Below are 26,803 nucleotides of genomic sequence, written 5' to 3' on the forward strand. Positions count from 1 at the left end.
TCTGAGGCTGCAACACGGATTAAACCACACAAAGGCAGAGCACATGCAAAGCGGGAAATTAAAGCATCAAATCACATGTGTAAAAAGACAGGACTTCAAAAGGAATCCAATCCAATGACGATTTTAGTCCTCTTTTGCATCACTTTAAGAACCACTTGCATGTCGAGGGCCAACTCTTGATTCTCAAAATGATGGGGATTCCACTAGGGTTGGCACTTAACTGTTTCAGAGTAAAAACAAAAACAAAAACAAAATAAAAATTCTAAGAATTCATTTTTAGAAATTAAACCGACTCACTTGTATGCCTAGGATAAGATGATGGATCTTATAACCAAGAGATTTAAGATAAATGGACTAGGCCAAAAGATGGAGAGATTTAGAGAATATTTGGTTCATGCATAAAAGACATTCCAATGGGGAATGACATTCTCAAGAATCTCAATCTAGGAAATGAGATGCCGGCCTCGTGGGAATATTTTGTCTAGTTTGCATTGTAAGATTCCTAGAATGTACACAAGATTCCCATATCAATGTTCAATTCAATATTGGAATCCTCATAGGCATTTAAAAAAGATGGCCATTGTGTGTAACCAATATATGAAAAATAATTATATTTTCAACACAAAAACTAAGAATACTTAATTAATTAAATCCATGTCCTAAAATTTTCAACAATCATGAATTTTTAAAATTCAACATTTAAATAATCATCTGACTGAAATAATTGAGGGCAATGTTGTGTCTAAATATTAGAAATTACACTAAATTATTCGAACATAATTATAAAATTACTTTCATTTTAATTTTTAAATATATTAATACAATGTGATAGTACTATATTATAGGGCATTGTTGTCCAACCAAAATAGTGAGGGCAATTTGGTCCAAAAAACAAGATTCCCATAGGAATGGGACTCTTATGAAATTTACCCATGGGGAAGGTGGGAACAAAATGCCCATGTTTTGTGGGGATCCTTTCATTTCCAGAAATGTAGACATTCTTATGCTTAAACATACATGGAAATGAAATGCCATAGGCCTCACATTCTCAGGAATTTTGATCAATGTCACGAAACAAATTCCCCATTAGGCATTCACCTTCCCCAAGTTAGTTTCATTATTGAATTGGATTCTCATCTCAACCTATGAAATGAACAAGAATGAGTATTTTATTTTTGAAGAATCTGCAAATCCCTAGTAGCCTACATATCCTCCTTTGAACAAGGGATCATACCCCAATTAGTTTGGCCAATGGATGATTGATTCAAATTTCTAAACATTATTGAGGTTATTGACCACAAGACATGTTAAAAGAAACTCCTTGAAAGGCTTCAAAGCTTTTGGGAAATAGCCGTTTTCAAAAGAACTTTCAAGGATGATAGGGAAAAAGCTTTTAAGAACAATGATATATTGGAGAAATACGATTTTCTCTCAAAATAATTTGACGAAGGGGAGCATAAGCACATAGTAAAGTTGTCGCCGTGTGACTTGGAGGTCATGGGTTCGAGGAGTGGAAACAGCTTCTGGCAAAAATGCAAGGTAAGGTTGCGTACTATAGACCCATTATGGTCCGCCCCTTCCTCGATCCCCACATACATGGGAGCTTTGTGCACCGAGTTGCCCTTTATCAAACACTTGATATTAAAAAATATGTCTCTCTTTCAAAAAAAAAATAGGGGGAGGGGGGGGGGGTTGGGATATAAAACAATAGTTTGCCAGCAAATATTCCCAGTCAAAATGGAGGGAGAAAGAAAACATATGCATCAACCTATGCAACAACAAAATACCTTAGGTCTACTAAGGGAAAATCCTTTAGTGAAGAGGAGTGAAGGTCTCAAAATATTTATGAAGCAAAAAACAGAATAGTGAATGCTAAAAGAGTATTCAAAGTTTCAAATGGTCGTCAATGCCTTAAGCGCAAACATGAGTATTTAAAGAGCTTCCAAAGAGAGGAGGTTCTCCTCTCTATTTGATGTATGACAAAGTTAAAAGAGAATTAACGATGTCAAAAGTGTCAACAATCCAAAAGTTGAAAATCTTGTTTTCAAGAAGAAAAAAAGCGTACCGAAAAACAAAAACAACATTATTTGCCATCGCTCCATACTTTAGATGACTTTCACTATTAGCCATCCAAAGCTTGGATGACTGCCAGCCACCCTAAGCCAAGATGGCCAACAAAAGTCCAATTTGAAAAACTTCAATTATTTCAGAAAAAAAAAAAAACTATTGGAAAAAGGCATCAATTATTTATAGAAATTTTCCCAAACACATAATCTTCCTCGAATCTCATGCAAAGCACAAATCCAAATTGGTGGAAAAAAATGGGATGTCTGCAGTTTTATTTATTTATTTATTGACAATCAAGAAGTCAAAAACTGTGTCCAGCATGTACTGCTCGCTAACCAACTTGAAAGAGTTGTTAACCATCTATCCTTGAGGCTGAGGATTGTGGGAGAAGTATTTTTCCCTTCAAGGGCTCTAACATTGGCCTCTCTCTACACTATCCAAAAAATGGTGAGTGGTATGAAAGACCAGGATTTTTTACATTGTCTATTCATAGAAATACCCTTCCATGCCTAGATTTCCTTTCCTGCAGTTTCAGCAGTAAGTGCAGTGGCCAGATTTCAAAAAATTCCTGGGCCAGGAGCAATGGAGCAATAAGCAGTCGACAGATTTTAGGAGTTCCTTAAGGTGGAATCTTCTGTTAGAAACGTTTTGGGATCCAGTGATTTCTAAGTTTTCTAAATGTCTTGAGGGATGGAAGTACATTCTTTTCCTCAGGAGGTGGCATTACTCTAATCCAAGTATGCCTCTCATCAATACCCCTAAATTTCTTTATCCTCGTTTAAGATTTAAGTTGTGAGGTTTTTGTAGGTCCGAGGAGGAAGGGAGTTGGGACTCAGTAAGTTTGTGTTTAAGAGCATTGCTTTGTTGGATAAGGGGTTATTGTTCCATTATTGTTTGACATCGGATTAATCTTCAAATCACCAACCACCAGGAGCCTAACAATTTATAACAAACATCACCAACCCAATACAACTTCACCATCTGGAATACGCATAGGTTGACTATCTTTTGCAAAGCTTTCTTTAGTGGAAATGAAGTGACCCATCTTGTTCTACGAAGCCACAAGTGCAACAAAAACCCAAAGGCAAAGTACTAACCAAGGATTTCCAATTTTGCAGACCAAGATATCTACATTTGCTCCAAAACCCATATACGTATACACTCACATCAACATAACAGAGAATCCATGTCACAAGCTCAGTTATTTTTTGATAGCAAAAGAAGATTTCATTATTAGCAAGAGAATTTACACAAGGGAGAATGAGACATCTCTCAAACAACGCCTGGAACAATCCAGAAAAAAACCAACTAATAAATACCAAAAATAAAATAAAAGATCAACATGCCAATAGGTTCCTCTATCACGTGGAAATTAATTCCTCTGAAAAATCCCAAACCAGCACATCACAGTGAGGCGAAATACTGAATTTTATCCAAACCAGCTCCTAATTTAATTTCTTCCCAGTGAATATCCTTTCATTATGTTCCAACCACAACCCGCATAAAACTGCAAGTATTCCACACTTCCATAGGACTGCCCTATCCTTCCTCCTACCAAAGCCTATGAAAGAAATAGCTACAATTCACCAACCAAAGAAGGGCATACTCAGCTCTCTCCTGGGATACCAAAAAGCTTATTCCAAATCCTCCAAGAAAATTGAGAGTGCAAAAGATGGGAATCCGTCTCAGAATTTTTGTAACAGAACCCAATTACGTCGGGAGCGAGAGCCTTCAAAGGTCTCCTAATTTGCAGCAAGTTATTAGTATTAATTTTATTGAGCACAATCAACCAAGTGAAAGCCTTAATTTTTGGAGGAACCCTGGCCTTCTAGATGAAACGATGGAGTCAGAAAGAAGAATTGGAGTGAATCAAGAATTCAAAAAAATATTTGCAAGAAAATAATCCTGAGTGATCCAAAAACCATGACTGTTCACCCCTCCTTGAAGAAAGATTACTCCCATAACAAAGAAGACACTCCACCAACTCCCTATCAATAAGAGGTCTCCCAAAATGGAGACTGTAGGAAACCAATGGGCTACTCAAAACCCCAACAAAGATAGACATGGCACTATTTTGATCAGAGCTAGTCGAAATAGATGAGAGAATGAAGTGGATAAGGATTCATTACTCAGCCAAGGATCTTCGCAAAGAACCACACATTAGACAAGCAGCCCCTAATCCACTGAAGCCGACGCTTCCCGAAACCCTTTCTCTCAAGGACCTCATCCAAGAAGGCTCCAACTCACTCTATCATAGGCTTTCTCGAAATAATCTATTGTCGCCAAGTAATTCAAAATTGAAAATTTTCTATAAGACTTAAATGACCAGCACTAATCCATGTCCAGGATTTGCTAATCATTGAACAGAAATCTTGTTGAGGCGTTGCCCTCCACGTCCACAAATGGAGATCAAAATCACCCTCTTAAGTTCTCATCTATTGAGTGAGTCAATCCCATTGTCAGGGGCTGACTAAGAAAATGATGATAACAAGAGAAAATTTATTAAGAGAGGGAATTGTTGTAAGCACATCTTTTAAATATGCATGTCAAGTCATAATATCTAGTCTCCAGCAAAGAAAAGACAGTAATAGTGGAAATGAGAACATTTTAGAACAAATGCTATAAAGTTAGGATCGTACTTATATGAACCAACAGCATGGCATGTCCATCCAGAATTCTGCAGCATTTGATCCTTCAGCTGAATCTCATGATTACAGACCCAAATCTGAGAAACCGGAGCATACTGTAAATTTTCATAGGAATTGGAATGCCAAAAATCAGAAAATCTGATTGGCCAAACATTACCTTAAAGTCGCCGCCATAAGAAGAACTGACAGCCATGGGACAGGTAGAACGGAAAGCAACAGAAGATATACCAGCATCCCTATACAATATTCAGTAAGTTGCAAAATGTTCATCCCTTAGGCAGAAAATTCATGTGTAATACATTCTACTATTATTTTCAGTTTCAAGAAATTCAAGAAATAATGGTCATAATCAATTGAAAATATGTAGGCTGCTCCTGCTGAAATCTATCTTTCTACATGTTTCATCAACTTATTAACAATTTAGCAAGCCAGAATTCAAAATCATAAGCATTTCATCCTTTTCTACAATTAGTAAGTCCAACCTGTGAGGCTCATAAATTATAGTGGACAAGATGAACTTTCCACTCTGTGAGCCCAATGCCCAGAATTTAAGACAAATAAGGCCCCCCATCCCCTCTTCAGGTAGCTTAGTTTCAACGGTACTCATTCTAGCGCCATCTGGGGAGACAACCACTAATGACACTACAATCTGTAATCAGAAAATAGAAAGATATTTTTAACCATAACTGATAAATCAACAATCAAATATATCAATAAAATACATTTTTGTATATTAATACCATGGTTGTCAAATCAAGATTTGAATCGTGAATCAAATTCCAATTTTGGGAATTGAGAATCGAGAATCGAATCGAACCGTAACATTCGGTATAAATTTCCAAAATCAATTCTAAATGACATGCATATATTGATATACAAACAAGCAGCAAAATAGTAAAACACATTCGATAACAAAAAAATCACATTTCATATGCTTTCCCTAAACAAATGAGAAGTGAGAGAATTGAGTCAGGAAATATTAATAAAAAAAATGAACTTTCTATTGTTTAAGGGAAGGAATCAAGAAAATAATAATAAAAAATTGAATTTTTGGTATTTATCAACAATTAAAAAAATAATAAAATTGCTTGTATATTCTTTCTAAGATTAAAAGAAAAAAAACAATTAATCAAAAAGTGATAATAATTGAAAAAACTACTGAAAAAACCAACTAAATCTTAACAACACAATGAAACAAGAGTACCACCATATCCGGTGAGTATTCTGCCACTTCTTCTCAACAGCAGAACACTATACTCCTCCTAGAGTGAAGAATGATTTTGTGAAGACAACAAGAGACATAAAATTCTATTTTCTCCTCTTTTTTAGTACAAAACTAACATTGACAAGGAATGGTGAAGGTAATTGTGTAAAAATAAAAGCAATAAAAAAAAAAAATTGTTTTTGGGGTTTCAAACTAGTTGGGCTTGTCAGGATATGATAGGTCTAGAATCATGTGAATTGATAGATTCAGATCAAATTGTTAGATTCACAAGGTGAATCGATAGATTCAGCAATGATTCAGTTGTTTAGATTTGCTAGTAAGATTCAAATTGATTTGGTGTAGAAGCGATTCAAATCGTATGAATCAAATCATGAATCGTAAGATTCTAACAACTATGATCAATACAGATCTTGAGAGCAGTCATCTGATGTAAAAATGCAGAAGTTTAGGGGCGCATCCAAGTCACCCTCCAAGCTATGCTTAGGGAGATGCACTAGATGATGGCCTCTTAAAATGTTAGCATAAATCACTAAGAAAAAGAATATAATAACAAATTGATTCCCATAAGATTCTAAAGTGAAAATAGAAAGGAAAAACCAGTAAAGCTCCATTTCTTCAGCTGTCAAATTATTTCCAGTGTAAATCATTTGCATTGTAAATCAATTTACATGGAAATTTACATTTTCACCCATGTACAATCTCTCAACAAGCCTAACACAGATACTTGCACCCAATGGCCAACACTCTTCCCGAGTCTGAGCAACAAAACAGTCAGGGCCTAAAATAACAGCACTGCTAAATAATTATCAAAAAAGGTCAACAATGACATACTTTTTTCTTTTATTTTTTTACCAGCACTGACTTATTCTAATAATTATCACGAGCGATTAATTCATCGCATACCTTTTCTTAGTAGGGTTGTTGAGGAAGTGGCCGTAAGACTACTGTAGCATCATTCATAGCAGAAGAAACTAGAAAGCCCTCTCTCTCTCTCTCTCTCTCTCTCTCACACACACACACACACACGTGTATATTGTTTCCATATTCAATTTTTAAACTTAGAAGCATCTGCATTTCCTAATTTTTGACAAGTTGGACACAAGATACATACGGACATCCAACAATCATATCCGAGTCTGAGCAATAAATATAGTTGGAGCCCAAATTAATAAAGCACTCAAAATGGTATACAAGAAGGATAATATTGATAAAGATTAAATACTAAGATACAGTACTCGCACTGACTTATTCTAAATAATTACCTCAAAGATTAAACATAACATGCATTTTATTAAAAATAAAAAAATTGTAAGGTTGATGGGGAAGTGGGAGATAAAAGACTATTTTAGCATCATTTGTAGCAGAGGGAACTAGAAAATTCAATGCAACAAAAGAAGTTGTACAAACATCAAATAACAGCCCTTTCGAAAAACTGCACTGGCAACAGCAACTACTAGTTATAGAAATACTCCAATAGGATATGCACACAAGGTCTTGTAATGCATGATGATCATGAAAGTGCAACTTCATTTACCGTGACATCATCGCCTGGTTGATGATTTCTCTCACAGACTCGAACCTGTTGAAAGGTAGATGAAGATAAGTTTAACTTGCAAGCATTCATTGCACATTGAAAACAAAGATCATAATTGCAAAAAAATTCCAGATTCTTGAAATGCAAAGTATCTGAGATGCAAATGGATACAAGGTTGGTGTCACCATTTAAGGATAGTTTGGAACCACTATAGATAAGTACGTTTTCAGATAAGTACTTATCCAAAAAAGTACTTTCTTCAGAAAATATTTTTTCAAAAAATACTTATTTTTCTTTAAAAAAAAAGTAGTTTGGGCAAGTACTTTTTGAATAAGTACTTATTTTAAGTGTGAACCAAATGCTCCTTATTGACACAAGTACTTAAAAGTACTTTTTTGGAAAAGTACTTATTTTTTAAGACATTCCAAATGGGAGCTTAGCCCTTGTTGGGATGTTGTATGGAAATTATTTGGTCATTTTTTTTTGTATATGTTGTCTATTATGATGTAAAAATAACTTCTACAGAAGTTACTCCTAGTTTTTAGCTTATAGGAGTCCAAAGTTGAACTTTTAAAAATATAGGGACCGTTCGGTATTGTTTCTCTTTTTTGTTTTTTGTTTCTATACAGTAAAGAAACACATTATGACAATGCTTTTATTTACATTGCAAGTTTTCTATTTCTATTGTCGATTTTCAGCTATTTACAGGAAGAAAAAAAAAATGAACCAGATTTATGATTTTCAGTTGCTCGCTAGAGTACTTTAATATCTAGAATTAGCTTTCATGGATTAAATCATTCATTAGCCATGCAGATTTAAAATATAATCAAAATAAAATATATGTAAATTTTTTATTTGAAAAAAAATAAAGATCATTTAAAAATATTTTTACTAATTTTCAATTGTAATGTGCAATGAAAGTATCCTTGCAGCATTAAAAAGTGAGTTTTAAAATACATTAATACAATTATAATATCTCAAATTTGTATGCTTTTGTATTCTATTATTTTAATCATATTTTTTAATTGTTATTTGATTCAAGGACAAAAATTGAGCAGTTTTTAAGGGTAGAAGACCCTGACCTCTCCTAAGCTGTTGGGGAAAAGAGATGGACCTCCCTTGAGGTTTCAAATATCCCAAGGACCCCCCTTGAGGTTTCTAAAATTCCACAAACATGTCCTAAGATTTTCCAAAAAGATACTAAAATCCCCTTAAATTTGGCAATAAGACAAGCTTTTTGGGCATACAAGTGTCCCAAAATCAAATATTAGGGAAGGTTTGTAGGATGTCCCAAACCTCATAGGAGGTTGTGGAATTTTTGAAACCTCAAGGGAGGTCGGTGTCTTTTTTCCAAAACTTATGAGCGATCAGTGTCTTTTGCTTTTCTTTTAAATCAATAAAGAAAGTTCATCAATAGCATCAAGGGGATGTCACCCAAGTACAAACTAACAGAAGTACACTAATTGAACTGCAAGGTGTCAAAAAATTCAAGGATTAAATGGCTATCATTCACAAGCAGTCCACTGTGTCAATTAGCAATCATGGCCTTTGACAACATGGATGAGCATAGCTGATCCCTTTAAAGCTATCCTATTTATTTCCCTCCACACCGGCCAAAAAATGGCAAGGAGCTTTCCTTCTTTCCTTGCTGGTAATTTTAAATTCCTCACCTGTGCTTCCCCATAGGAATCTCCTTTGAAGCAACTGAACTAGGGATAGGGAAGAGAGACATAAAATAGACCGGATGGTTTGATAAGATGCTCTTCATGAGGGTGAGTCTCCTACCTTTTGATAGGTGATTTTGTTTCCAACCAGCCTGTTTTCTCTCAAATCTTTCTAAGATAAGGTCCCAAACTCCCTTATCCATAAATTTGGCCCCTAGAAGAAGGTCAAGATAGGTAATAGGAAAAGCCCCTAGCTTTCACCCTAATAGACCCACAATGAAAGGCCGACGTTCGCTCATCCCCACTTTTTCACTTTTACCCAAGTTCACCTTCAAGCCTTAAACTGCTTCAAATGCACTGAAGGTAGAGGATTCATTGAGGGTTATATTCACAAATAATGATGGTGTCATCCGAGAAAAGAAGATGGTGGGACTTCCAGTTTTCTAACATTCTTTCCAATACTAAGCACTTCAAGGGCGCCCCCTTTAGTGGCTTTATAAATCAAAACTCAAAAGGCATTACAGTTCCATAACCATGATAAACAAAAAGAGGGAAGCCTCAGATCTCAACATGAGTGTAAAAAGTTTGAAGAACAGCCATTAATGAGCATAGAAAGGGAAGGATTGCCCACAAGACTTGTTGTCCTTGAGATAAGACTGCACAGGAGCAAGAGTCCCAAAATAGACTTTAGAGCCCTTTCGGCACAAGGTTGAGAAGCAGGCAAAGGAGTTGCTTTGCCCATGGATCCTAAGGGGGACAAGAGCCAAGACAGGGAGAACGAAATAGAAAATGTTCTAAGATAGTGTTAGGAGGTACGAAATGGAGGATCGCCCCTAGATCCATGCAGCCAGCAAAAACCTTCAGCTGAAGGGAGCTAGCCCAGATATTTCGTAAAAAGGACCGTTCAAGGCCATTTGACCCTTACGCTCAAGCCAAATGATGCATGAAAGATCACCTGTCTTCACTCATCTTCTCCAACCCTTGCTTCTGAGGCCTCTGCACAACCTTGAGGCTGAGGCTGATGGTGCAACTGTAATAGGGGCAGGGACACTCAATCTCCAAGGGAATCGATGCCGGCTCAAAGAGAGGTGCTAACTTGATTTCTAATCCGGCAAGAGTCAATCAAGGATTCCTGCTTCATGGATGAAGCCTTGGTGTTCAATTTATGGTTAGAGATCACTTGTCATTTTTTATCAGCAAAGAGAATATAATATTAGCAAGGCATAAGGGGACGTCAACCCATGGTACAAAACATCAACCACTCTGTAGAGTGTTGCAAACATCAAGGATTACATAATGATCATTAACAATTTTCCCACTAAGCCAGCTGGAGACAGCTGTAATCCATTGGTCTTTGCAAGTATGAAGTGAGTAGTAGAATCTTTGAAGGCTCTCTTACTTCTTCCCTTCCAAGCACACCAAAAGATGGCGAGAGGGATGAGGTTCAACGCCTTTTGCTTCTCCTTGGTGGCTCTGATGCCTGTCCAAGCCAAAATCTCCACTCCAACTGAATTTGCCACAACCCACTGCTATCCAGTCAAAGAAATCCAAATTCGGGCAGTGGAGAAGAATGTGGTAGACTGATTCTGCATCGACTGTACAAAGAAAACACCTATTTGTGACTGTATGCCCTCTTTTCTATAAATTGTCAAGGAGTTTTTTCCCGATTTATCTTTTTTTTTTTTTAAATATATTAAATAATACCTTATTTGGGAAAATAATTCCCAAAATGACTATGACGTAATCTCGCTGGACCAAGCAGCGAGATTTGCATAGTGGACAATAGACTTGCATGGTGATCAAGAAGCATTATTTTTAAAATTTTAACTGTAGGTAAATAACTCCCATGCGATGGATTGCATGTAAAGAAACCCCCTGACACCATCCGCCCCAAACCCCCTGACACCATCCACCCACTACTGACATTTCACTCTAATTTATTTATATAAATATAAATGAATATATATATATGTATAAAGAAACCCCCTGACACCATCTGCCCCAAACCCCTGACACCATCCGCCCACTACTGACATTTCTCTCTAATTTATTTATATAAATATAAATGAATATATATATATATATATATGTACACATAAAAAATAAAAATAAAAAGGGAGAAGAAACTAAATTTGGGTCTGCTGCCATCTGTAAAGTGGTGGGACGTGAGGTGACTCAAGAGTCAAGAACCATACCTGTTGAAAAACAAGCTGCGGAGCACCAACAGCAAACAAAACAGAATTGTAGAAGAGAGGGGGAAAAATTAAAAATTATTTTCTGTTTTTATTCAATTAAAAATATAAATTTATTTAAACATGATTACAAATTTGAAAACCAAATATTAATAAGAGGTAAAATAAAAATATTTTTAATTTTTTCTTTCTTACTTTTCTAAATAATAACTTCATGAGGGAAAAAAAATAAACCTATTTTTCTCCATATTTTTTTTCTTACTTTTTCATAATTTTTTAAAGCTTTAAACAAATCTTAATCAATCATTATTAATTTCAAAAATCGACAAGATACATTAGGGTTTCCAATCATAGGAGTATTCAAAATTTTGGCTTCATGGGCTTCAATGGAAAGAGCATAGGCTTCATGGGTCTGCATTTCTCAGTATATGTATCTCGTGTTAATATTAGTGTTTGTTAAAATAATGTTGAGAAATTCTATCTGTAAGGTCATAGAGATATTGCACTTTTATAAAAAAAAAAAAAAAAACATTTCTTGAAAGATATTTATATAAATAAATATCTTTTAAAATATGAATAAATTCAAATATTTTTTAAAAATATGCAAATTGAAGTTGAGAAGATAATTAATAAGAAGTTATTAATTAGTAAAATTAGCTAGCTAGTTGCCCATGAATCGTGAGTATAACATATTTATTAAAAGGTTAAGGAGAAAATGAGTGAAGAAAATATTTCAATAGAGATTGAAAGTGCCTTTCTTGGGTTAATTATTAATAGAATAATAGTAGATAGAAGGTCAAATTTTGGGTGAGGGCGTCAAAAAGAGTGGATAGGCTGCTCTGATATTAATAAATATACGTCCCACCACTTTACAGATGGCAGCAGGCCCAAATTTATTTTCTTCTCCTTCTTTTTTTTTTTGTGTACATGTATATATATATTCATTTATATTTATATAAATAAATTAGAGAGAAATGTCAGTAGTGGGTGGATGGTGTCAAGGGGTTTTGGGCGGATGGTGTCAGGGGGTTTCTTTACATGCAATCCATTGCATGGGAGTTATTTACCTACAGTTAAAATTTTAAAAATAATGCTTCTTGATCACCATGCAAGTCTATTGTCCACTATGCAAATCTCGCTGCTTGGTCTAGCGAGATTACGTCAGAGTCATTTTAGGAATTATTTTCCCAAATAAAGTATTATTTAATATTTTTTTTTTTTAAAAGATAAATCTGGAAAAAACTCAATTGTCAAGGGTTAAAATATGTCCACGCATGGACTCCCAAACAAAAAAGGCAACCTTTGAAGGGCTGCTGTCCTCCAAATTTGAATTGAAGCTCACAAGCCACCCCAATTTTCCTATCCTTACATAGGCTTCCACAACTTCATTAATGACAAGGGTTGCATCCCTGATTTGCCTGCCTGCCACAAAGACATGCTAGTGTTGTCCAACAATTTCCAGAACAACCCTTTTAAGCCTCATCGCTGGGATTATGAACAGAATCTTGTAGATACTTACGACAAGGCTAATAAGGCTAATTAGGCGAAGATCCTCCAACATCCACAATAATAGGGTGGTGATCCAACAGCACTAGAGGAAGTAGTTTCTAAGTGGTCTTTTTTCTCTTAAGAAGAAAAGAGAGGTCTCAAAGGAGATGGCCCAATAAAACTCTTAGTCCAGGAAGATTCAGACCTTTGTCTGGACCATGATTCTAAAAAGGATTAACACACATGATCTACTTCCTCTACAGTGTTCTCAATCCCAACGTGTGTTACATGTTGAAAATGCAATGAAAACAAACACTCATCTCTTCGTGCATTGCAGGGCGGCAACGTGCTTTGGAATGCTTTCTCTTCTTACAGAGTGGAAGATAGGGTGGCACCAAAGAATGTGGGAGAGCTTTTTCTGGTTAAGTATAGGAGCTTTGGAAAAAATTTAGAAATTTTAGAGCTCTTTAGAGTGTGGCAGTTTTCACCATACTTTGGACCTATGGATTGAGAGGAATGAATTTTAAGGGTCGCACAACCAGCTCATGGCTGTTATGTGATACACTGATATTCTTCGCATCCTTTTGGGTGCACGCTCCATTTTTTGGGGGTTTATCGCTTTCTAATATCAAAAGGGATTGGAAGACAGCACTTTTGTAATTAAATACATGAATTTTTTCTGTATTTTGTTTGTTTTTCCTGATCTATGGATGTTTGGTGAGGACTCCTCCTCCTCCTCCTCCTCCTCCAAGACTTGTAATCTGCTTTTTGGATATTAATAAATTGTCTTCTCTTATCCAAAAAGGGAAAAAAGAGAATTTTCACTAAAGAGCACCAAGCTGCGAACCCAAATACAAATCTTTATTTACAAACCAGAGAATCAAATAAAACCAGAACAGTTTGGTGATTTACATTGCTGTCTCCCATATACCAAAATAAAAGATACTTTGACCATCTAGATCATGATGAGCAATTCCCTCAAAGACAACTATTTCTTTCACTCCACACCATGCAGAAAATCTTGAGAGAATCAAGTCTTAATAACTTTTCTCCTCTGTACAAGCACAAACATCAATCCAATGCCACAGCTTATGAATAAATGAATCTGTGCCTGTTGATGACAAACCTATCATAAGAAGAGCCACTTCTCATAACTCCCTACTCCCTAGTCCATCTGCAATTAAGTATGGTGAACTGACTTGGCTACTTTCACACATAGTACTTGTCTATCATGATCCACCTGTTTACTAAATGGTTTCTATGTAATCGATGTAACTTGATCCTCCCAATCCACCTATACAAGAAATCTACCAATAGAAAGAGAAGGCATCTCCCAAAAGTTTAGCGAGTAAAATACTTCCCTAAGAGAGAGAAAGGTTAACAAGAGCCTTCACAAACAACAATTCCAGAAATACCCGCACAAACATTTTCTGAGTCTTCTTTACCTAATTCTTACGCATAAAGAACCATGTTAGAATCTCCACCCAACATCCATGAGCTGTCCCATCTTTGCCTTGACACTCAAAAGTTCATTCCAAACTAATTCCCTAACTTGGCTTTTCCGTGGCAACATCAGCCTAAAACTTCCCACAAAAAAGTTCCCTACTCAGCTCTCAACAATCTCCACCACCTCCCTTTCCACAACACAATCACTCTCCCCACAATGTCTACTGCAGGCAAGTGTGCAGAACTTACATCCTCTGACTTCTAACTCCCCAAGTACTTCTTCCCAGGCCCTTATTTACATTCTCCCCCTTGGTTTCTTATAAGCAAATAATATCTCCCTCTCTAATCCATTAAAATACCCTTTACTTCTCCCTTTCTCTTTTTTATATTTTTGGATAAAAGAAGAAAATCATGTAAGAATCAAAGGAGAGATTAAAATAAAAAAATCAAGACCCAATAAACTGAAATCTTCCCCTTAGGTGAAACTCTTGACCAAAGTCAAGGCTCCAAGGGCCTGTTGGGCCATTTTAATGTTGCTTGGCCCAAATTTTGAAAATTTAAATGGGGACTGCATGTGTCTACCCGGCAAGTGGCCCAACTAATTGAGGCCCCAAAGCATTTCAACCTTGTTAAGAATTACACTAAAATAGATAATTGCCCAGCCTTTACAATTCGAATCGAAAACCGCTGCCATCCAACTGGCCTGCAATTCACCCCTTTCTTTCTCATCATACTTACAAGCACATACAGGCAAATACATGCCTCATCTTCCTCCCAATTCTCCACTGCAACACACAATCCTCCATCGACCTTTCCCTCCACCATATTCCCCTCCTCTGCTTATGCCTGCCAAATTGAAAGAGTCCTCAAGTTTACATCAACAAGTGGAGGACAACCCCACCAACAGCAGACATCACAGAACCTAATGTACAAGAATGCCACACTGTCCTGTCCCATGTCCGTCTGCGAAGATGATCAATGTCAAGCCTCTTCTGTTGACCTGTGATAGAAGCAGCATCCTCCCATTGCTGTTACACTCCAGCACCAAAAGAATATGCAGCCAACTGCTAGCCTTTTGAAACAAAGGATCCTAACCCCATTCTTTCCAGAAATCCTCCGAAGGCATCAAAAAGCCAACTGCACATCTCAAAATCCAAATAGAGAGAATCTTAGACTTGGACCTTTTTCATCACTCAAAAATAATCTTCACCTTGGCCTTCCAAAACAACCAAAATTAACTTTCAATAGCTACAAATTTTTGCCCACCAATGATTGAGGAGAAGTACCTCTTCCTATAAATATAATGTACACACAACTAAACTAATGAAACAACCCATGCATATCCCACTTCAACCTCTTTTACACATAACTAGCAGCCCACAATTTAACTCAAGTTTTTTTTCCATTCTAGGAAATAAAATTAACTTCTTTTCAATTTTTTACACAAAAAACTTCTCAAGGAATTTGCATTCCAAATAGAGTGATGTTCAATTTTCATAATAATGTATTCTTATAATGCATTAATGCATTAACCCATGGGTGCCAGTTTGTGTGCATAAGTCATCCCAAATGGCCCCTTAACATATCCCTAACTAGGATATCCACTAGGCCCAAACTCTGTGCGGTCTAAGCACTGCAACCTTTTGCAGAGGAGACGTAAAGCATTTATTTTTAATTAGAAAAGCCAAAGTACGTCAACAAAATGGCTTCATTTTTTCTGTCTTTCACTGCACTAACAACTTCCAAACAAGTGTAAAAGGAAAAGCACTCAACAAAATGGCCTATCTTTCTTTTACTGAGCTAGTCATTTCCACATAGGTCTATGAACACATAAACAAAATGACTCCATTTTCCTCGTATTTGACTGTGCTAATAATTTCCAGAGAGATCTATGAATCCCCAAAAAAATGAAAAAAAAAAAAAAAAAAAAAGATACGCATGCTCATACATGCAAGTCAACATAAAGAAGTCCCTCATAGGCAGCGTGTGTGTGTGTGTGTGTGTGTGTGTGTGTGAACATGTGTTTGTGTGTATATACACAATATATGAATAGTGTGTATATCTTACAACATCATCAGGGGTCTACATAACAATGAATAGTGGCATAATAAATGCTAATACAGGAATGAAAGTTGAAAACCTGATACAAATTTTTCAAAAAAAAGAACATATTTCAGGAAATTTTATATTGATTAAGTGAAGAAGCAAATAAAAATTATACATGCTCACCTCTGAAACTCCACGATCATCAAACAAACTGTAGAATTGGATGCAATAGTTCTCTGTGCGCAAGGCAACTAATCCAGCATCTTGATCAAAGGCAAGCCCACTACGGAAGCCTTGATACATCTCTGGAACAGAACAAGGAAGCTGAAAATACAATGTAAAACTTTAAGAGCATGAAGTCTGTTTTAATTTCCGCATAAATCAACAGAGATGAAGTCAAATACAGCTCAACTTAAAACCATTAAACATAAAAGCATTTCAACCGCACAAAAAACACATGATTAGAGGCAATATCTGAATTATTGTGTATATTTCCACACATGAATACACAATGCTATTTGCATTCACACATGCACACACAGGAGAGAGAGAGAGAGAGAGAGAGAGAGAGAGATATTAAACAATATCCAATTGGATGTTTTTGCATATACACCAGGAGATCTAGTAGGACTCATTAGTCTCCATGGTGTTCGTCCCTACAGATGGTAATTTTAATCAATCAACACACCCCATTCGCATGATATTAAAATCCCAGACAGAAATGCACAAGATAATTGGGGTTATGATTAAGATCACTGTAAATTTTTTGTTGGAAAAGAATATCATGATGATAGAGCAACAAAACTAAAAAGACATGGATTTAAACAAACCTTGATACCAGAAATGGTCTTCAAAATTTCCATTGAAGGCATTTTTAGTAGATGAATTTGATTATCTGCACAAGATATCTACATGCACTAATTTCAGCAACATTTAATGTCAACAATTAGCTCTGTATCGGCAGATAGAATGCATGCCGATAATAGTTACATGTTCAAGCAAACAGAAGGTTTTCCTTACAGCAGAAAGGGAAGGATCTAGTGAATCTTTAAAATATAAAAGTGGAGATCCAATTCGTGGTAGAAATTTCTTTGTCCCTGTGCCAAGCTGCCAAACCACAAAAACTCCTTCCCTTCCACCTGAGCACAAGCAACAAGTTGTACCATAAATAAAAAAATTATTTAATTATCAATCAGCTAAAACAATGAGGAGAGTGGTAACTGAAAAAGGCAAGCACTGTGCCAGTTTTCATCTGATTCTTCCCAGTAACCAACAGAAGGCAAGAAACAAGGCAAATGCTAGTTAACACCTCAGAGAAAAAAGGACCCATAAGCCATTTCTTTGACGCCACTAGAAAATCCCTATAGGCAACTGGTCAACCACTTTTACCATTTCCATGTCTAAAGACTCTAAACCCAATCCAATTGATTCTTAAAGTCAATGAAACTTATGGAAAGATATGATGCGGCAGACATAAACATTTCATCTAGATCAAAATGAGAACATTGGATGCCTAGTTCACCGTATTTCCAGCCTTGCAGACACTGCACTATTTCATATAGAGGGCAACGGGAGTTGCATTTCACTAGAAAATCAGCTTATGTTCCAATTACAATAACATTTCTCTACCTGAAAACAGATGGGCTCCATCAGAAGAGAAAGAAAGGACCATCACTTCAGCAGGGTGCCAATGCCATGTGGAGCAGGAATCAGCATCGTCATCTCCTCTAACTCCAGGTCTTTCGTCCTCAGTATTCAACGATCGTCCTTTCGTCACTCTGTCACCTAAAGAGAATGTTTTATTACCAAATCCCCTCCAAATTAAAATTCTTCCAGTTACATCACCCGCAGCTACAATTCTCTCAGTTGGATGGAATGCAAGAGCTGTGAAGCTCTTCGTATGATGCAGTCTTATCTTCTTGACCAAAGCACGCTCAGAATCTCCTTCTGGTACATTCCATATATAAAGTTTGCACTTGTTTTGGATGCCAAAGAACTTCCCTGAAGAACTAATAGTTATAAACTCAGGTTTTGGAACCTGTAAAAAATGCAATAACACACCATCATGTGTCTTCTGTAGCAACAACAAACTCAAATTAAATGTGCAGGAACATGAACATGTTAATAATACAAACACACTTTTTTTAAGATAGCAAAAATTCCATTGAAGCCGAAACAACAGTACATTAATAATATAGGATATTATAATAGAAAATAAAACTCACAAAAGCCTTATCCTACGAGGAGAACTTAATGGGATTTCTACAAAAATGAATATGTTGCTTTCCATAGCAGTATATAATATGTATCCTGATTTTCAAAAATATTTTAAAACAGTTCACATTATTCGTAATTATACATAGTCATTCTACCCCCTTCCCCGCCTCCCTCTCGTCTATAAAGAATAAAACTTGCGAGTCATTATCCTAAAAAGAAACCTCTACTGATATTTTATAATTTATAAAAGAATGTTAACCAACGGCATGCGTGTTGTGCAAGAATTGTGTGATAAATAAAAAATTAAAAAATCTAATATGAAATACAACAACAAAAAAACCAAGCCTTAAGTCCCACTAGGTGGGGTTGGCTATAAAAAATCTAATATGAAATGCAAAAGAAAATTTTGCTTATGATATATAAGAACAATTGAAGAATCATTTAGAAATTCTCAATTTTTGAGCTTTAAAGAAACAGACCAACAACTCACACAAGGTAATCTTTGATTAATATAATACAAATCTGTCCTAACGTAAACATGCGAAACTCATGGCGAACCCAAGGTTTTATTCCAATTTTCAAACGCTATTCAAAATGTGTAAATAATGAGAAGCCACCTACAACATGCTTCAATGATCACCACATGGCAACCAGGTGAATTCATGCTCCCTCTCTCTATGTATTGGCATCTTTCCACCAATCTACAGTCTCGTTGTATGATCATAGTTCATGTATACATGCATCCACATTTTGCATACCCCTACAAATAATTTTGATAAATTTTAAACATTTAAGAAATTATTATTTAATTTAACATTCTATAAAAAAATAATTATGTTTAATCCTAATAAATATTTGATTCACAGTGAAAGGCGGATTACAAGGTTCCCACAGGTGCCTGCATGCTTACATAGCTTAAAATTTCTCTCCCCCAATTACAATTCAATTGTGCAGTGACTATTCCTTTGCATCAAAAAGTATAATCCGTTATAACTGATGCTCTCTCATCTCACACCACCTGTCAAAAGGCAACCTGAATAACCCATGTGCAATCAAAATAATTAAGGGATTCACAGTTTTATGCGGACCAAGAGCCAGCCATGCATGACAGTCTACGCATGTCTATCACCTGCAAATTAATGAATCACCCCATGCAGTGTACAAAAGATTATGAGGGAATATAATATAATGTACACTGTAACAGTGATCATGGAAGGCTGCTGCATTTGAAGGGAAGTGTGCACTCAAAGGTGCATTCAAAGGGAAAAATGAACTCAAAAATACTTAAATCGCTTCAGCGCAACATTGTGAAAAAAATCAACCCAACAGCACCCCAACACCAACAAGGAATATAACATAATAAAGTAATTTTTATTATAAATATATAATACAATATTCATATGAAAATATTCATAGGCACATATATATAATATATGCACATTGGGCGTGTGGATAGCAGCTGTGTTTGAAGGGAAAGTCTTATGAATACTTTAACCCTATGTTTGAGAGCTTGGAGCACAGAGCTTGGATTTTAATTTGTGCAAATTTGGACAAAATGTAATACATAATTGTGTTCACTTTTGTCCAAATCTACACAAATCCAAATCCAAGTACGAAATTCATGCTCCCAAGCACAACCTAAGGGTAAAATGGTAACATTGGAAAGAAATCAGCCCCAACAATACCCTACACTAGCCAAAGCATGCGACAGAAACACTTTATGTTAGAAACACTATGTCCTGTACCAAGCTCCTCAAATCAATAACTACATAATGCATAAGTAGTCAACAATTAATATAGGAATAGAAAAGTATTGCTAAATGTATGTGATTGTTTAGTTGAGAATAACATTTTTGTTTTTAATTCGCAAATTTTTAAAGAATGACAAATATGCCACCTTTTCCATCATTTATATGGAGAACTACGAAAACAATAAAAAATATTAATTTCAATTCTCTTATACAGATGTTTGGAATTTGGATAACAATGTTGTATTTTTGTGATTCTTTAGAAAACTGAATGGAAAATGAAAATTGCTTTGTCACAGCTAAACAGGCCCTAAGTATGTAACATTGTTCACTAAAATCAGTCTATTTTTGCAGGATATAATGGATATTGAATTACCTAGAGAACTTTGGGATAGCAGGACTTTGCAGCCGAGTCAAGCATTGCAAAGAGCTTCATCTACTTTAAGAATCACAGTCTCAGACACTCAGGAGAGGAAAGATAACAATACGTGCATCAAGGGCATTTAGAGCACACGAGAGGCAGGAAAAAAATTCACATGGGCAAGAACTGGGTAACTACTAATCAGGACAAAACCAGTATCCTTGCAGTTAGGAGACTGGCACTGAAATTTTATAAAGACAAGAGTATAAAGAACTAGAGCAAAAGTCAAGGGTAGAGGTGTACAAAAATTACTGAAAAACTGAGAACCAGATTGAAACCGAACCGTTTCACATTTTGGTTCAGTATTTTGGTTTCGGTATTCTATTTTTTAAAATTTGGTTCTCGGTTTAAGTTTTCGAAATAAACCAAACTGAAAAAACTGAAAACCAAAATACATATGTATCATTTAAATTTTATATATTAAATATTCTATTTTATCTTCTTTTTACCATTTATTTTTCAATTATGTAAATATTCATATTTATTAATTAAAAATTATTACATTCTAATTTCATATATTAAGTAAATCTTCTGCTTTAAAATTTATATATTTCCAAATAGTCGTTTTAAATGCACTGCAGTGAAAACATTTATATGGGGAAGGAGGTTTATATAGTTGTAGGGGAGACCCAGGAAGATTTTGTCTTCCAAAGTGGGAATGGGAATTGGGGAGAGGAGAGTGCTGCTAGCCTGCTGCTGCATGCTTGGGAGTTGGGACTAGGGAGATGTTTGTCCCACATCAGAAGCTCCAGAAAATATCAGCCCTTGGATTTCCTTTAAAACCCACTGCCTGGGAAGGGCTTCAATACTCCTCTGGGCCTTGCTTTGGCCTGCTCATTAGTGGGCTGGGCTTGCAATATGTGGGAAGTATCAGGCTGGGCTTGGGTGGTATATATGAGTAATAGTTTTGCGCTTTTGTTTTTTGTTTGCCATCTGGGCTGTCGGTTAAACACCAAACCGAACCAAATAACCATATTAACCATTTTGGAAAAAACCACGGCGTTGGTTTCCAATTTTGATGAACCAATTTTTTCAGTTGAGTTTTCGGTTTAGCCTAAAACCGAACCGAAGGGAACCAATTACACTCCTAGTTGAGGGCAAAAAAGTAATACGGAGAATATTGGGTTAGGTACCAAATGGTGAACATCAAAGGGAGAGCAAACCAAATTTTCTAGGATTGAGGTAGATTACAAATACCAGCAAAGGAGTCTGAAAATACTGATTTCTCAAAAAAGGAACTATCAGTCAATGTTATATGTCACACTACCTGACAAAAACCAAAGGATAAATTGCACAAACAAAAGGGAAAATTAGTCAAGTACTGGCTGAGGATGATGCAACGCAACCACCCTAACAGACCATCAAATGGATTTTTATACGATCTCATTAAAGGTATTCAATTGCAAGTACGCAGTTCCTCGTCAAGCACCACTTTATCAAAGTGGCAAAAATAAAAATTTCAGTCCAAGGGCTAATTTAACGCATTGACTCAAGGAAACAATAATCCATGTGAGAATGCAAGATGGCCATCGAGAATCCATAATGACGCTATTAGAAACTTTAGTTATTTCTCCAACAGTTGGATGGGTTCAACAGCTTACCCATTCATTTTCCCAATATCATTGAAATACCCTTTCATTTCACCAATTTACAATAATTAAAGGAACTCCTAATAAAGTAATTCATCGTATATTAACCAAGAACAGAAATGAGGGGAACATTTTCAACTAGGAAGGAGATGCAATTATTTCTCGTCTTGTTCATGAATAACATCAATGCATCTTCTAGAGCTCATCATTCTCAAAGATGCACAAAATGTTCACCTCTTGAAGAATAAGTTGTTCGTTGGTTGGGTCATTCCAGGAACACCACTCAAAACTAACAATATAAGGCACTTACTTATAGATCGCATAAAATATATCATTACTTATAGATCGCATAAAATATATCATTCAAGCAAAAGAAGTTCACCCAGAAACATATTAACATAAGCCTGGAAAACGTATGTGCTTACAAGATTTACCAACATCTCTGAGAGTCTGATAACAATACTATTTTAAATTCAAATCAATGTTTCTCTAATTTTATATAAATCACATCTGTAATTCTGTATGTTACCAGCCACCATGCCAAGATCAATGTTCTTTGGTTTGACATTAAGAACAAGAAGGTATCCATTATACTGCAATACTATTTTAAGTTCAGATGGATACTCATCTAATTCCAACTACCATGCCAAATCAAACATTAGGAACAACCAGATATCCATCTTTATAATATTCATCACAGATTGGTGATAACTTGCAATTCTAAAGTTTTTTATTCTCCCGAATTTTAAGCAAGGCATGACTTCCTAGTCAACCCAACACTCTCCCCTAAAAGCTTGAGAATACAAAAATATTTCATTCTCATTTGCAAATAAGGAAAAACTGTATTATGAAATAAATCTGCTAGCCAAAAAGAAGAGAGAGAAAGACATTACTACACCACAAATCTAATGCAACGGCAAAGATCAGTTAAACCATACAATTGGAAGGTACTAAAAAGTGCTTCAAAGCCGGCCAAACCTAGGATTTTTTATGATGAAAGAGCCAATTAAGACAATCTTAAAGTTTTAAGAACTTAAAGTGAGTAGGTTGATTTTCATTCAAAATTCAATGTAAACTACATATAATGTTGCTTCACCATACATTACAAATTCTCAAAGCTCTATTCCTAAATATATTGATTAAAAATTCTAGGCAATTTGTTCAAAATTTCAGATTAAAAGTAACTTCAAATTCAATGGGTTAAAATCAATTCCATACAAACAATGGACTCACATAGAAATTATTGGAACTACATTTGAATTTTGAGGAAAAAAAACACTCCTAGGAATTGAATAATAGATCCACTTAAATCGGTCCATTCTTAATAGTGAAGTCCAACAATTAAGACCTCCCCCTAAGTCACTGCAAAAAGGGTGTACTCTTGGATCTTCAAGCAGCAGCAAGGTTCCATTCCAGCATGTGGCAAGGCAACATTCAAGTTTGCAAGGCTCTGAAGATGGGTCTTCTATGAAAGGAAGGCAGGAGTCCAAGCAAGCTGCTAATGAGATTATGGCACAGTATGGGAAGGGCACAAGCAAGTGGAATCTTCTTCAAAGTTCAAATATAATTACCTCCTATTGATGGTAGGATAAATCTTTTTGGGTTTGATGGACAATCAAAGGAGCCATAATCAGAGTCAACAGCTGCTGGATTTCAGGCACAAGCGAGTGGAATCTTCTTCAAAGTTCAAATATAACTACCTCCTATTGATGGTAGGATAAATCTTTTTGGGTTTGATGGACAATCAAAGGAGCCATAATCAGAGTCAACAGCTGCTCGATTTCATCCATTGATTATGCAATGGTGATTGACAGCAAATTTCAATGGGCACAAGCGAATGGAATCTTCTTCAAAGTTAAAAAATAAATACCTCTTATTGATGGTAGGATAAATCTTTTTAGGTTTGATGGGCAATCAAAGGAGCCATAATCAGAGTCAACAGCTTCCGGATTTCATCCATTGATTATGCAATGGAGAGTGACAGCGATTCTTCTTCTTCTTCATCTTCTTCTTTTTCAGAAAAGGAGGATGGTAGCTTTACCACTGCAGAGAGCCCAAAGGAGTTGAAAGTGGTACCAAGTGAGAAAATATGGAAGGAGGAAATAGTAGAGGTTAAATAGAATCATGGTGATGTTTCTGATAAAGATAGCAATAGTAGAGGTGAGTTTTCATGTGATAATGGACTGTTACTAGATGAATTATGCAAAGAATTTGGGTACAACTTGGGTACACTGAATGTACCTCGATATTTCTGTCTCCAACTAGGTAAGGTCTAGAAAACAATCCTATCTTCGAGATGAAGGGTTGTGTAAACCAGGTGAATAATGATAAACTAGTTCAAACAGCAGAATCTTCTATGAAGGAAGTTAGAAGAAACGATATGAAAACTCAATAATAAAGGAAAATATGGGAGTATGGTTGTCTGATGCTAAAGACAATGAGGTTCGACTGGATGGTGGTAAGAGACAATCAACAAACGGTCAACATGAATTAGCCAATTTAAGGGGGCATTTGATATCATTGTCAAAATTTATGAAAACAAAAACCATAAATGAAAACTAAAAATCAGAAATAGAAACTAAAAATCGAAAACCAGCAACCTAGTTGATTCATATATGCAAAGTTAAAACAAATTTAAAAATTCATTAAAAATTGCTCATTTTCGTCTTTAAAGCAAATGCTATTTTTAGAAACATATACTTAAAATAATAAAAGTGCAAAATAATACAAATTAAAAATAGTACAATAAAAAATTAAAATTATTATAATTATTTTACTTAATTGTTATATTTTCAAAATTCACTTTTACAATAACAATCTTATTGCATGCGACATTTGAAAAATAGTAAAAATATTTTGTAATTGGCTTTTATTTTATTTTTTTATTTTTTTTTAAAGTTATGTACATTTTTATTTAATTATATTTAAATTCAAATGATCATTTTTTTTTATTTTAATAAAATGTGCACACAAATTGAATGATTTAATCCAAAAAAACTATTTATGGATATTAAAATTTTCAGGCAAAAGGTTACCGAAAAAACTGGAAAGTGAAAATCATAAAATCTGATATTCAGTCTTTTCACAAGCAATTGAAAACCAACATCAGAAATAGAATACCAACAACATAAACAAATGCATTTTTATAATATGTTTCTTCGTTGTGCAGAAATAAAAGCAAAAAACAGAAACCAGTAATGATACCAAATAGGCCACAAAGTGCTCAAATAATTATGATGGTAAGGGGTTGAACAGGGCTTTTTTGTCTTAGTTGAGTTAGGTTTTTCTTTTTTATTTTTTTTCAGCATTCTTTTGGTTTTTGTGTGAGGGCTTCTTGCCCGCCTGATGATTGTAGTTTCTCTCTTCCCCACTTTTAATAAATTTATATTGTTAATAAAATAATTTTGATCCACTTAAATCTTCATTAACAAACTTTCTAATTACATCAAAATCATCTGCATCAACAAGGCACAAGACAAAAGCTAACATGCATGCCAAAAATTGACGAGCCATGAAACACGGTAGTAGACAGAATTACATAGAATGATGCAAAGTAGACATCAGCCAACCTTTACCAATATTGACTAGCCTTGCTCAGATCCAGTATATTTTTTACTAACTAGCCTTACTCAGACCCTATATTTCTTTAAGAACAAGGCTTAAAGTCATTCTTGGGTGACATTAATGATTCTTAGTTAAGATATTCCATCATTACTCAATTGAAATTTTGCCACATAAAGCAACTGGCCAGTATTGGTGTTAGGTAACTTCCAAATATGCAAATGAATTATACTAATTCAAACTAAATTCCTAAACTTTTACATCAGTCTAACTCATATAAAATCATGTAAGTTTCTTCTCATGAAATAATGTAGTTTATTACCTATCTAAAATCTCTCTCATATCTTTTTATCAAGCAAGGAATAACAAATATGCATCTACAATGACAAATCTGAATTATGCGAGCAACTGAAAAACAGTCATCGAGGGTTTTGGGACTGCACCTCTGCCAAAGTCACCCCACCAGCTAAACGAGACTCGGTCAGGTTACACTTCCGGATTTGTCCACGTAAAGCTTTGTGACCCTGTACGTTTACATCTTCAACAGACAAATAAGCAAAAAGATTTGGAGGTTTGTCATAGTTCTGAGTCTGGGTTGGTTGGCCTAACAAAGTTGGAATCACCTGAAATCAATAACAAAAGTACCAACTCATCTTAAAACGCATAAAAGTTTATAATAATATAAGATCCAATCATCCAATGTTGTACTTCAAACAGAAAATATATATTTTCTGGGAAACATTTTTACACGAAAACAAACAGGTATGAATGTGTATTACCATGGAGAAAATTGGCAACCGAATGTCAACGGTCTTAATCAATTCAGGCACTGAAAAATCCCAATACCGAATGGTTCCATCAAGCGAAGCAGTCCAGCAATAACAAAGGATTTTACTGCTGGAAGGCACGACTATAACTGATGTAACAAGTGCCTTGTGTCCTTCCAACGATGTTACC

The 26,803-nt window shown here is 35.4% G+C and overlaps 1 protein-coding gene across 1 annotated transcript in view; it reads right to left on the minus strand.

The window, feature by feature from the left end:
• The window catches only part of LOC131168447 (uncharacterized), a 49,698-nt gene that overhangs the window by 22,113 nt on the left and 782 nt on the right, over positions 1-26,803 (minus strand). Inside the window, exons 2-11 of the mRNA XM_058127876.1 lie at positions 26,626-26,802; positions 26,290-26,469; positions 17,940-18,348; positions 17,331-17,449; positions 17,141-17,218; positions 16,494-16,634; positions 7,475-7,519; positions 5,198-5,364; positions 4,873-4,951; positions 4,707-4,792 (exon numbers count right to left, since the gene is read on the minus strand). Of these exons, the coding sequence (XP_057983859.1) occupies positions 4,707-4,792; positions 4,873-4,951; positions 5,198-5,364; positions 7,475-7,519; positions 16,494-16,634; positions 17,141-17,218; positions 17,331-17,449; positions 17,940-18,348; positions 26,290-26,469; positions 26,626-26,802 (1,481 nt within the window). The remainder of the gene's footprint in view (positions 1-4,706; positions 4,793-4,872; positions 4,952-5,197; positions 5,365-7,474; positions 7,520-16,493; positions 16,635-17,140; positions 17,219-17,330; positions 17,450-17,939; positions 18,349-26,289; positions 26,470-26,625; position 26,803) is intronic.

Source organism: Malania oleifera, chromosome 11 (assembly GCF_029873635.1).
Source record: "Malania oleifera isolate guangnan ecotype guangnan chromosome 11, ASM2987363v1, whole genome shotgun sequence".
NCBI classification, from domain to species: domain Eukaryota; kingdom Viridiplantae; phylum Streptophyta; class Magnoliopsida; order Santalales; family Ximeniaceae; genus Malania; species Malania oleifera.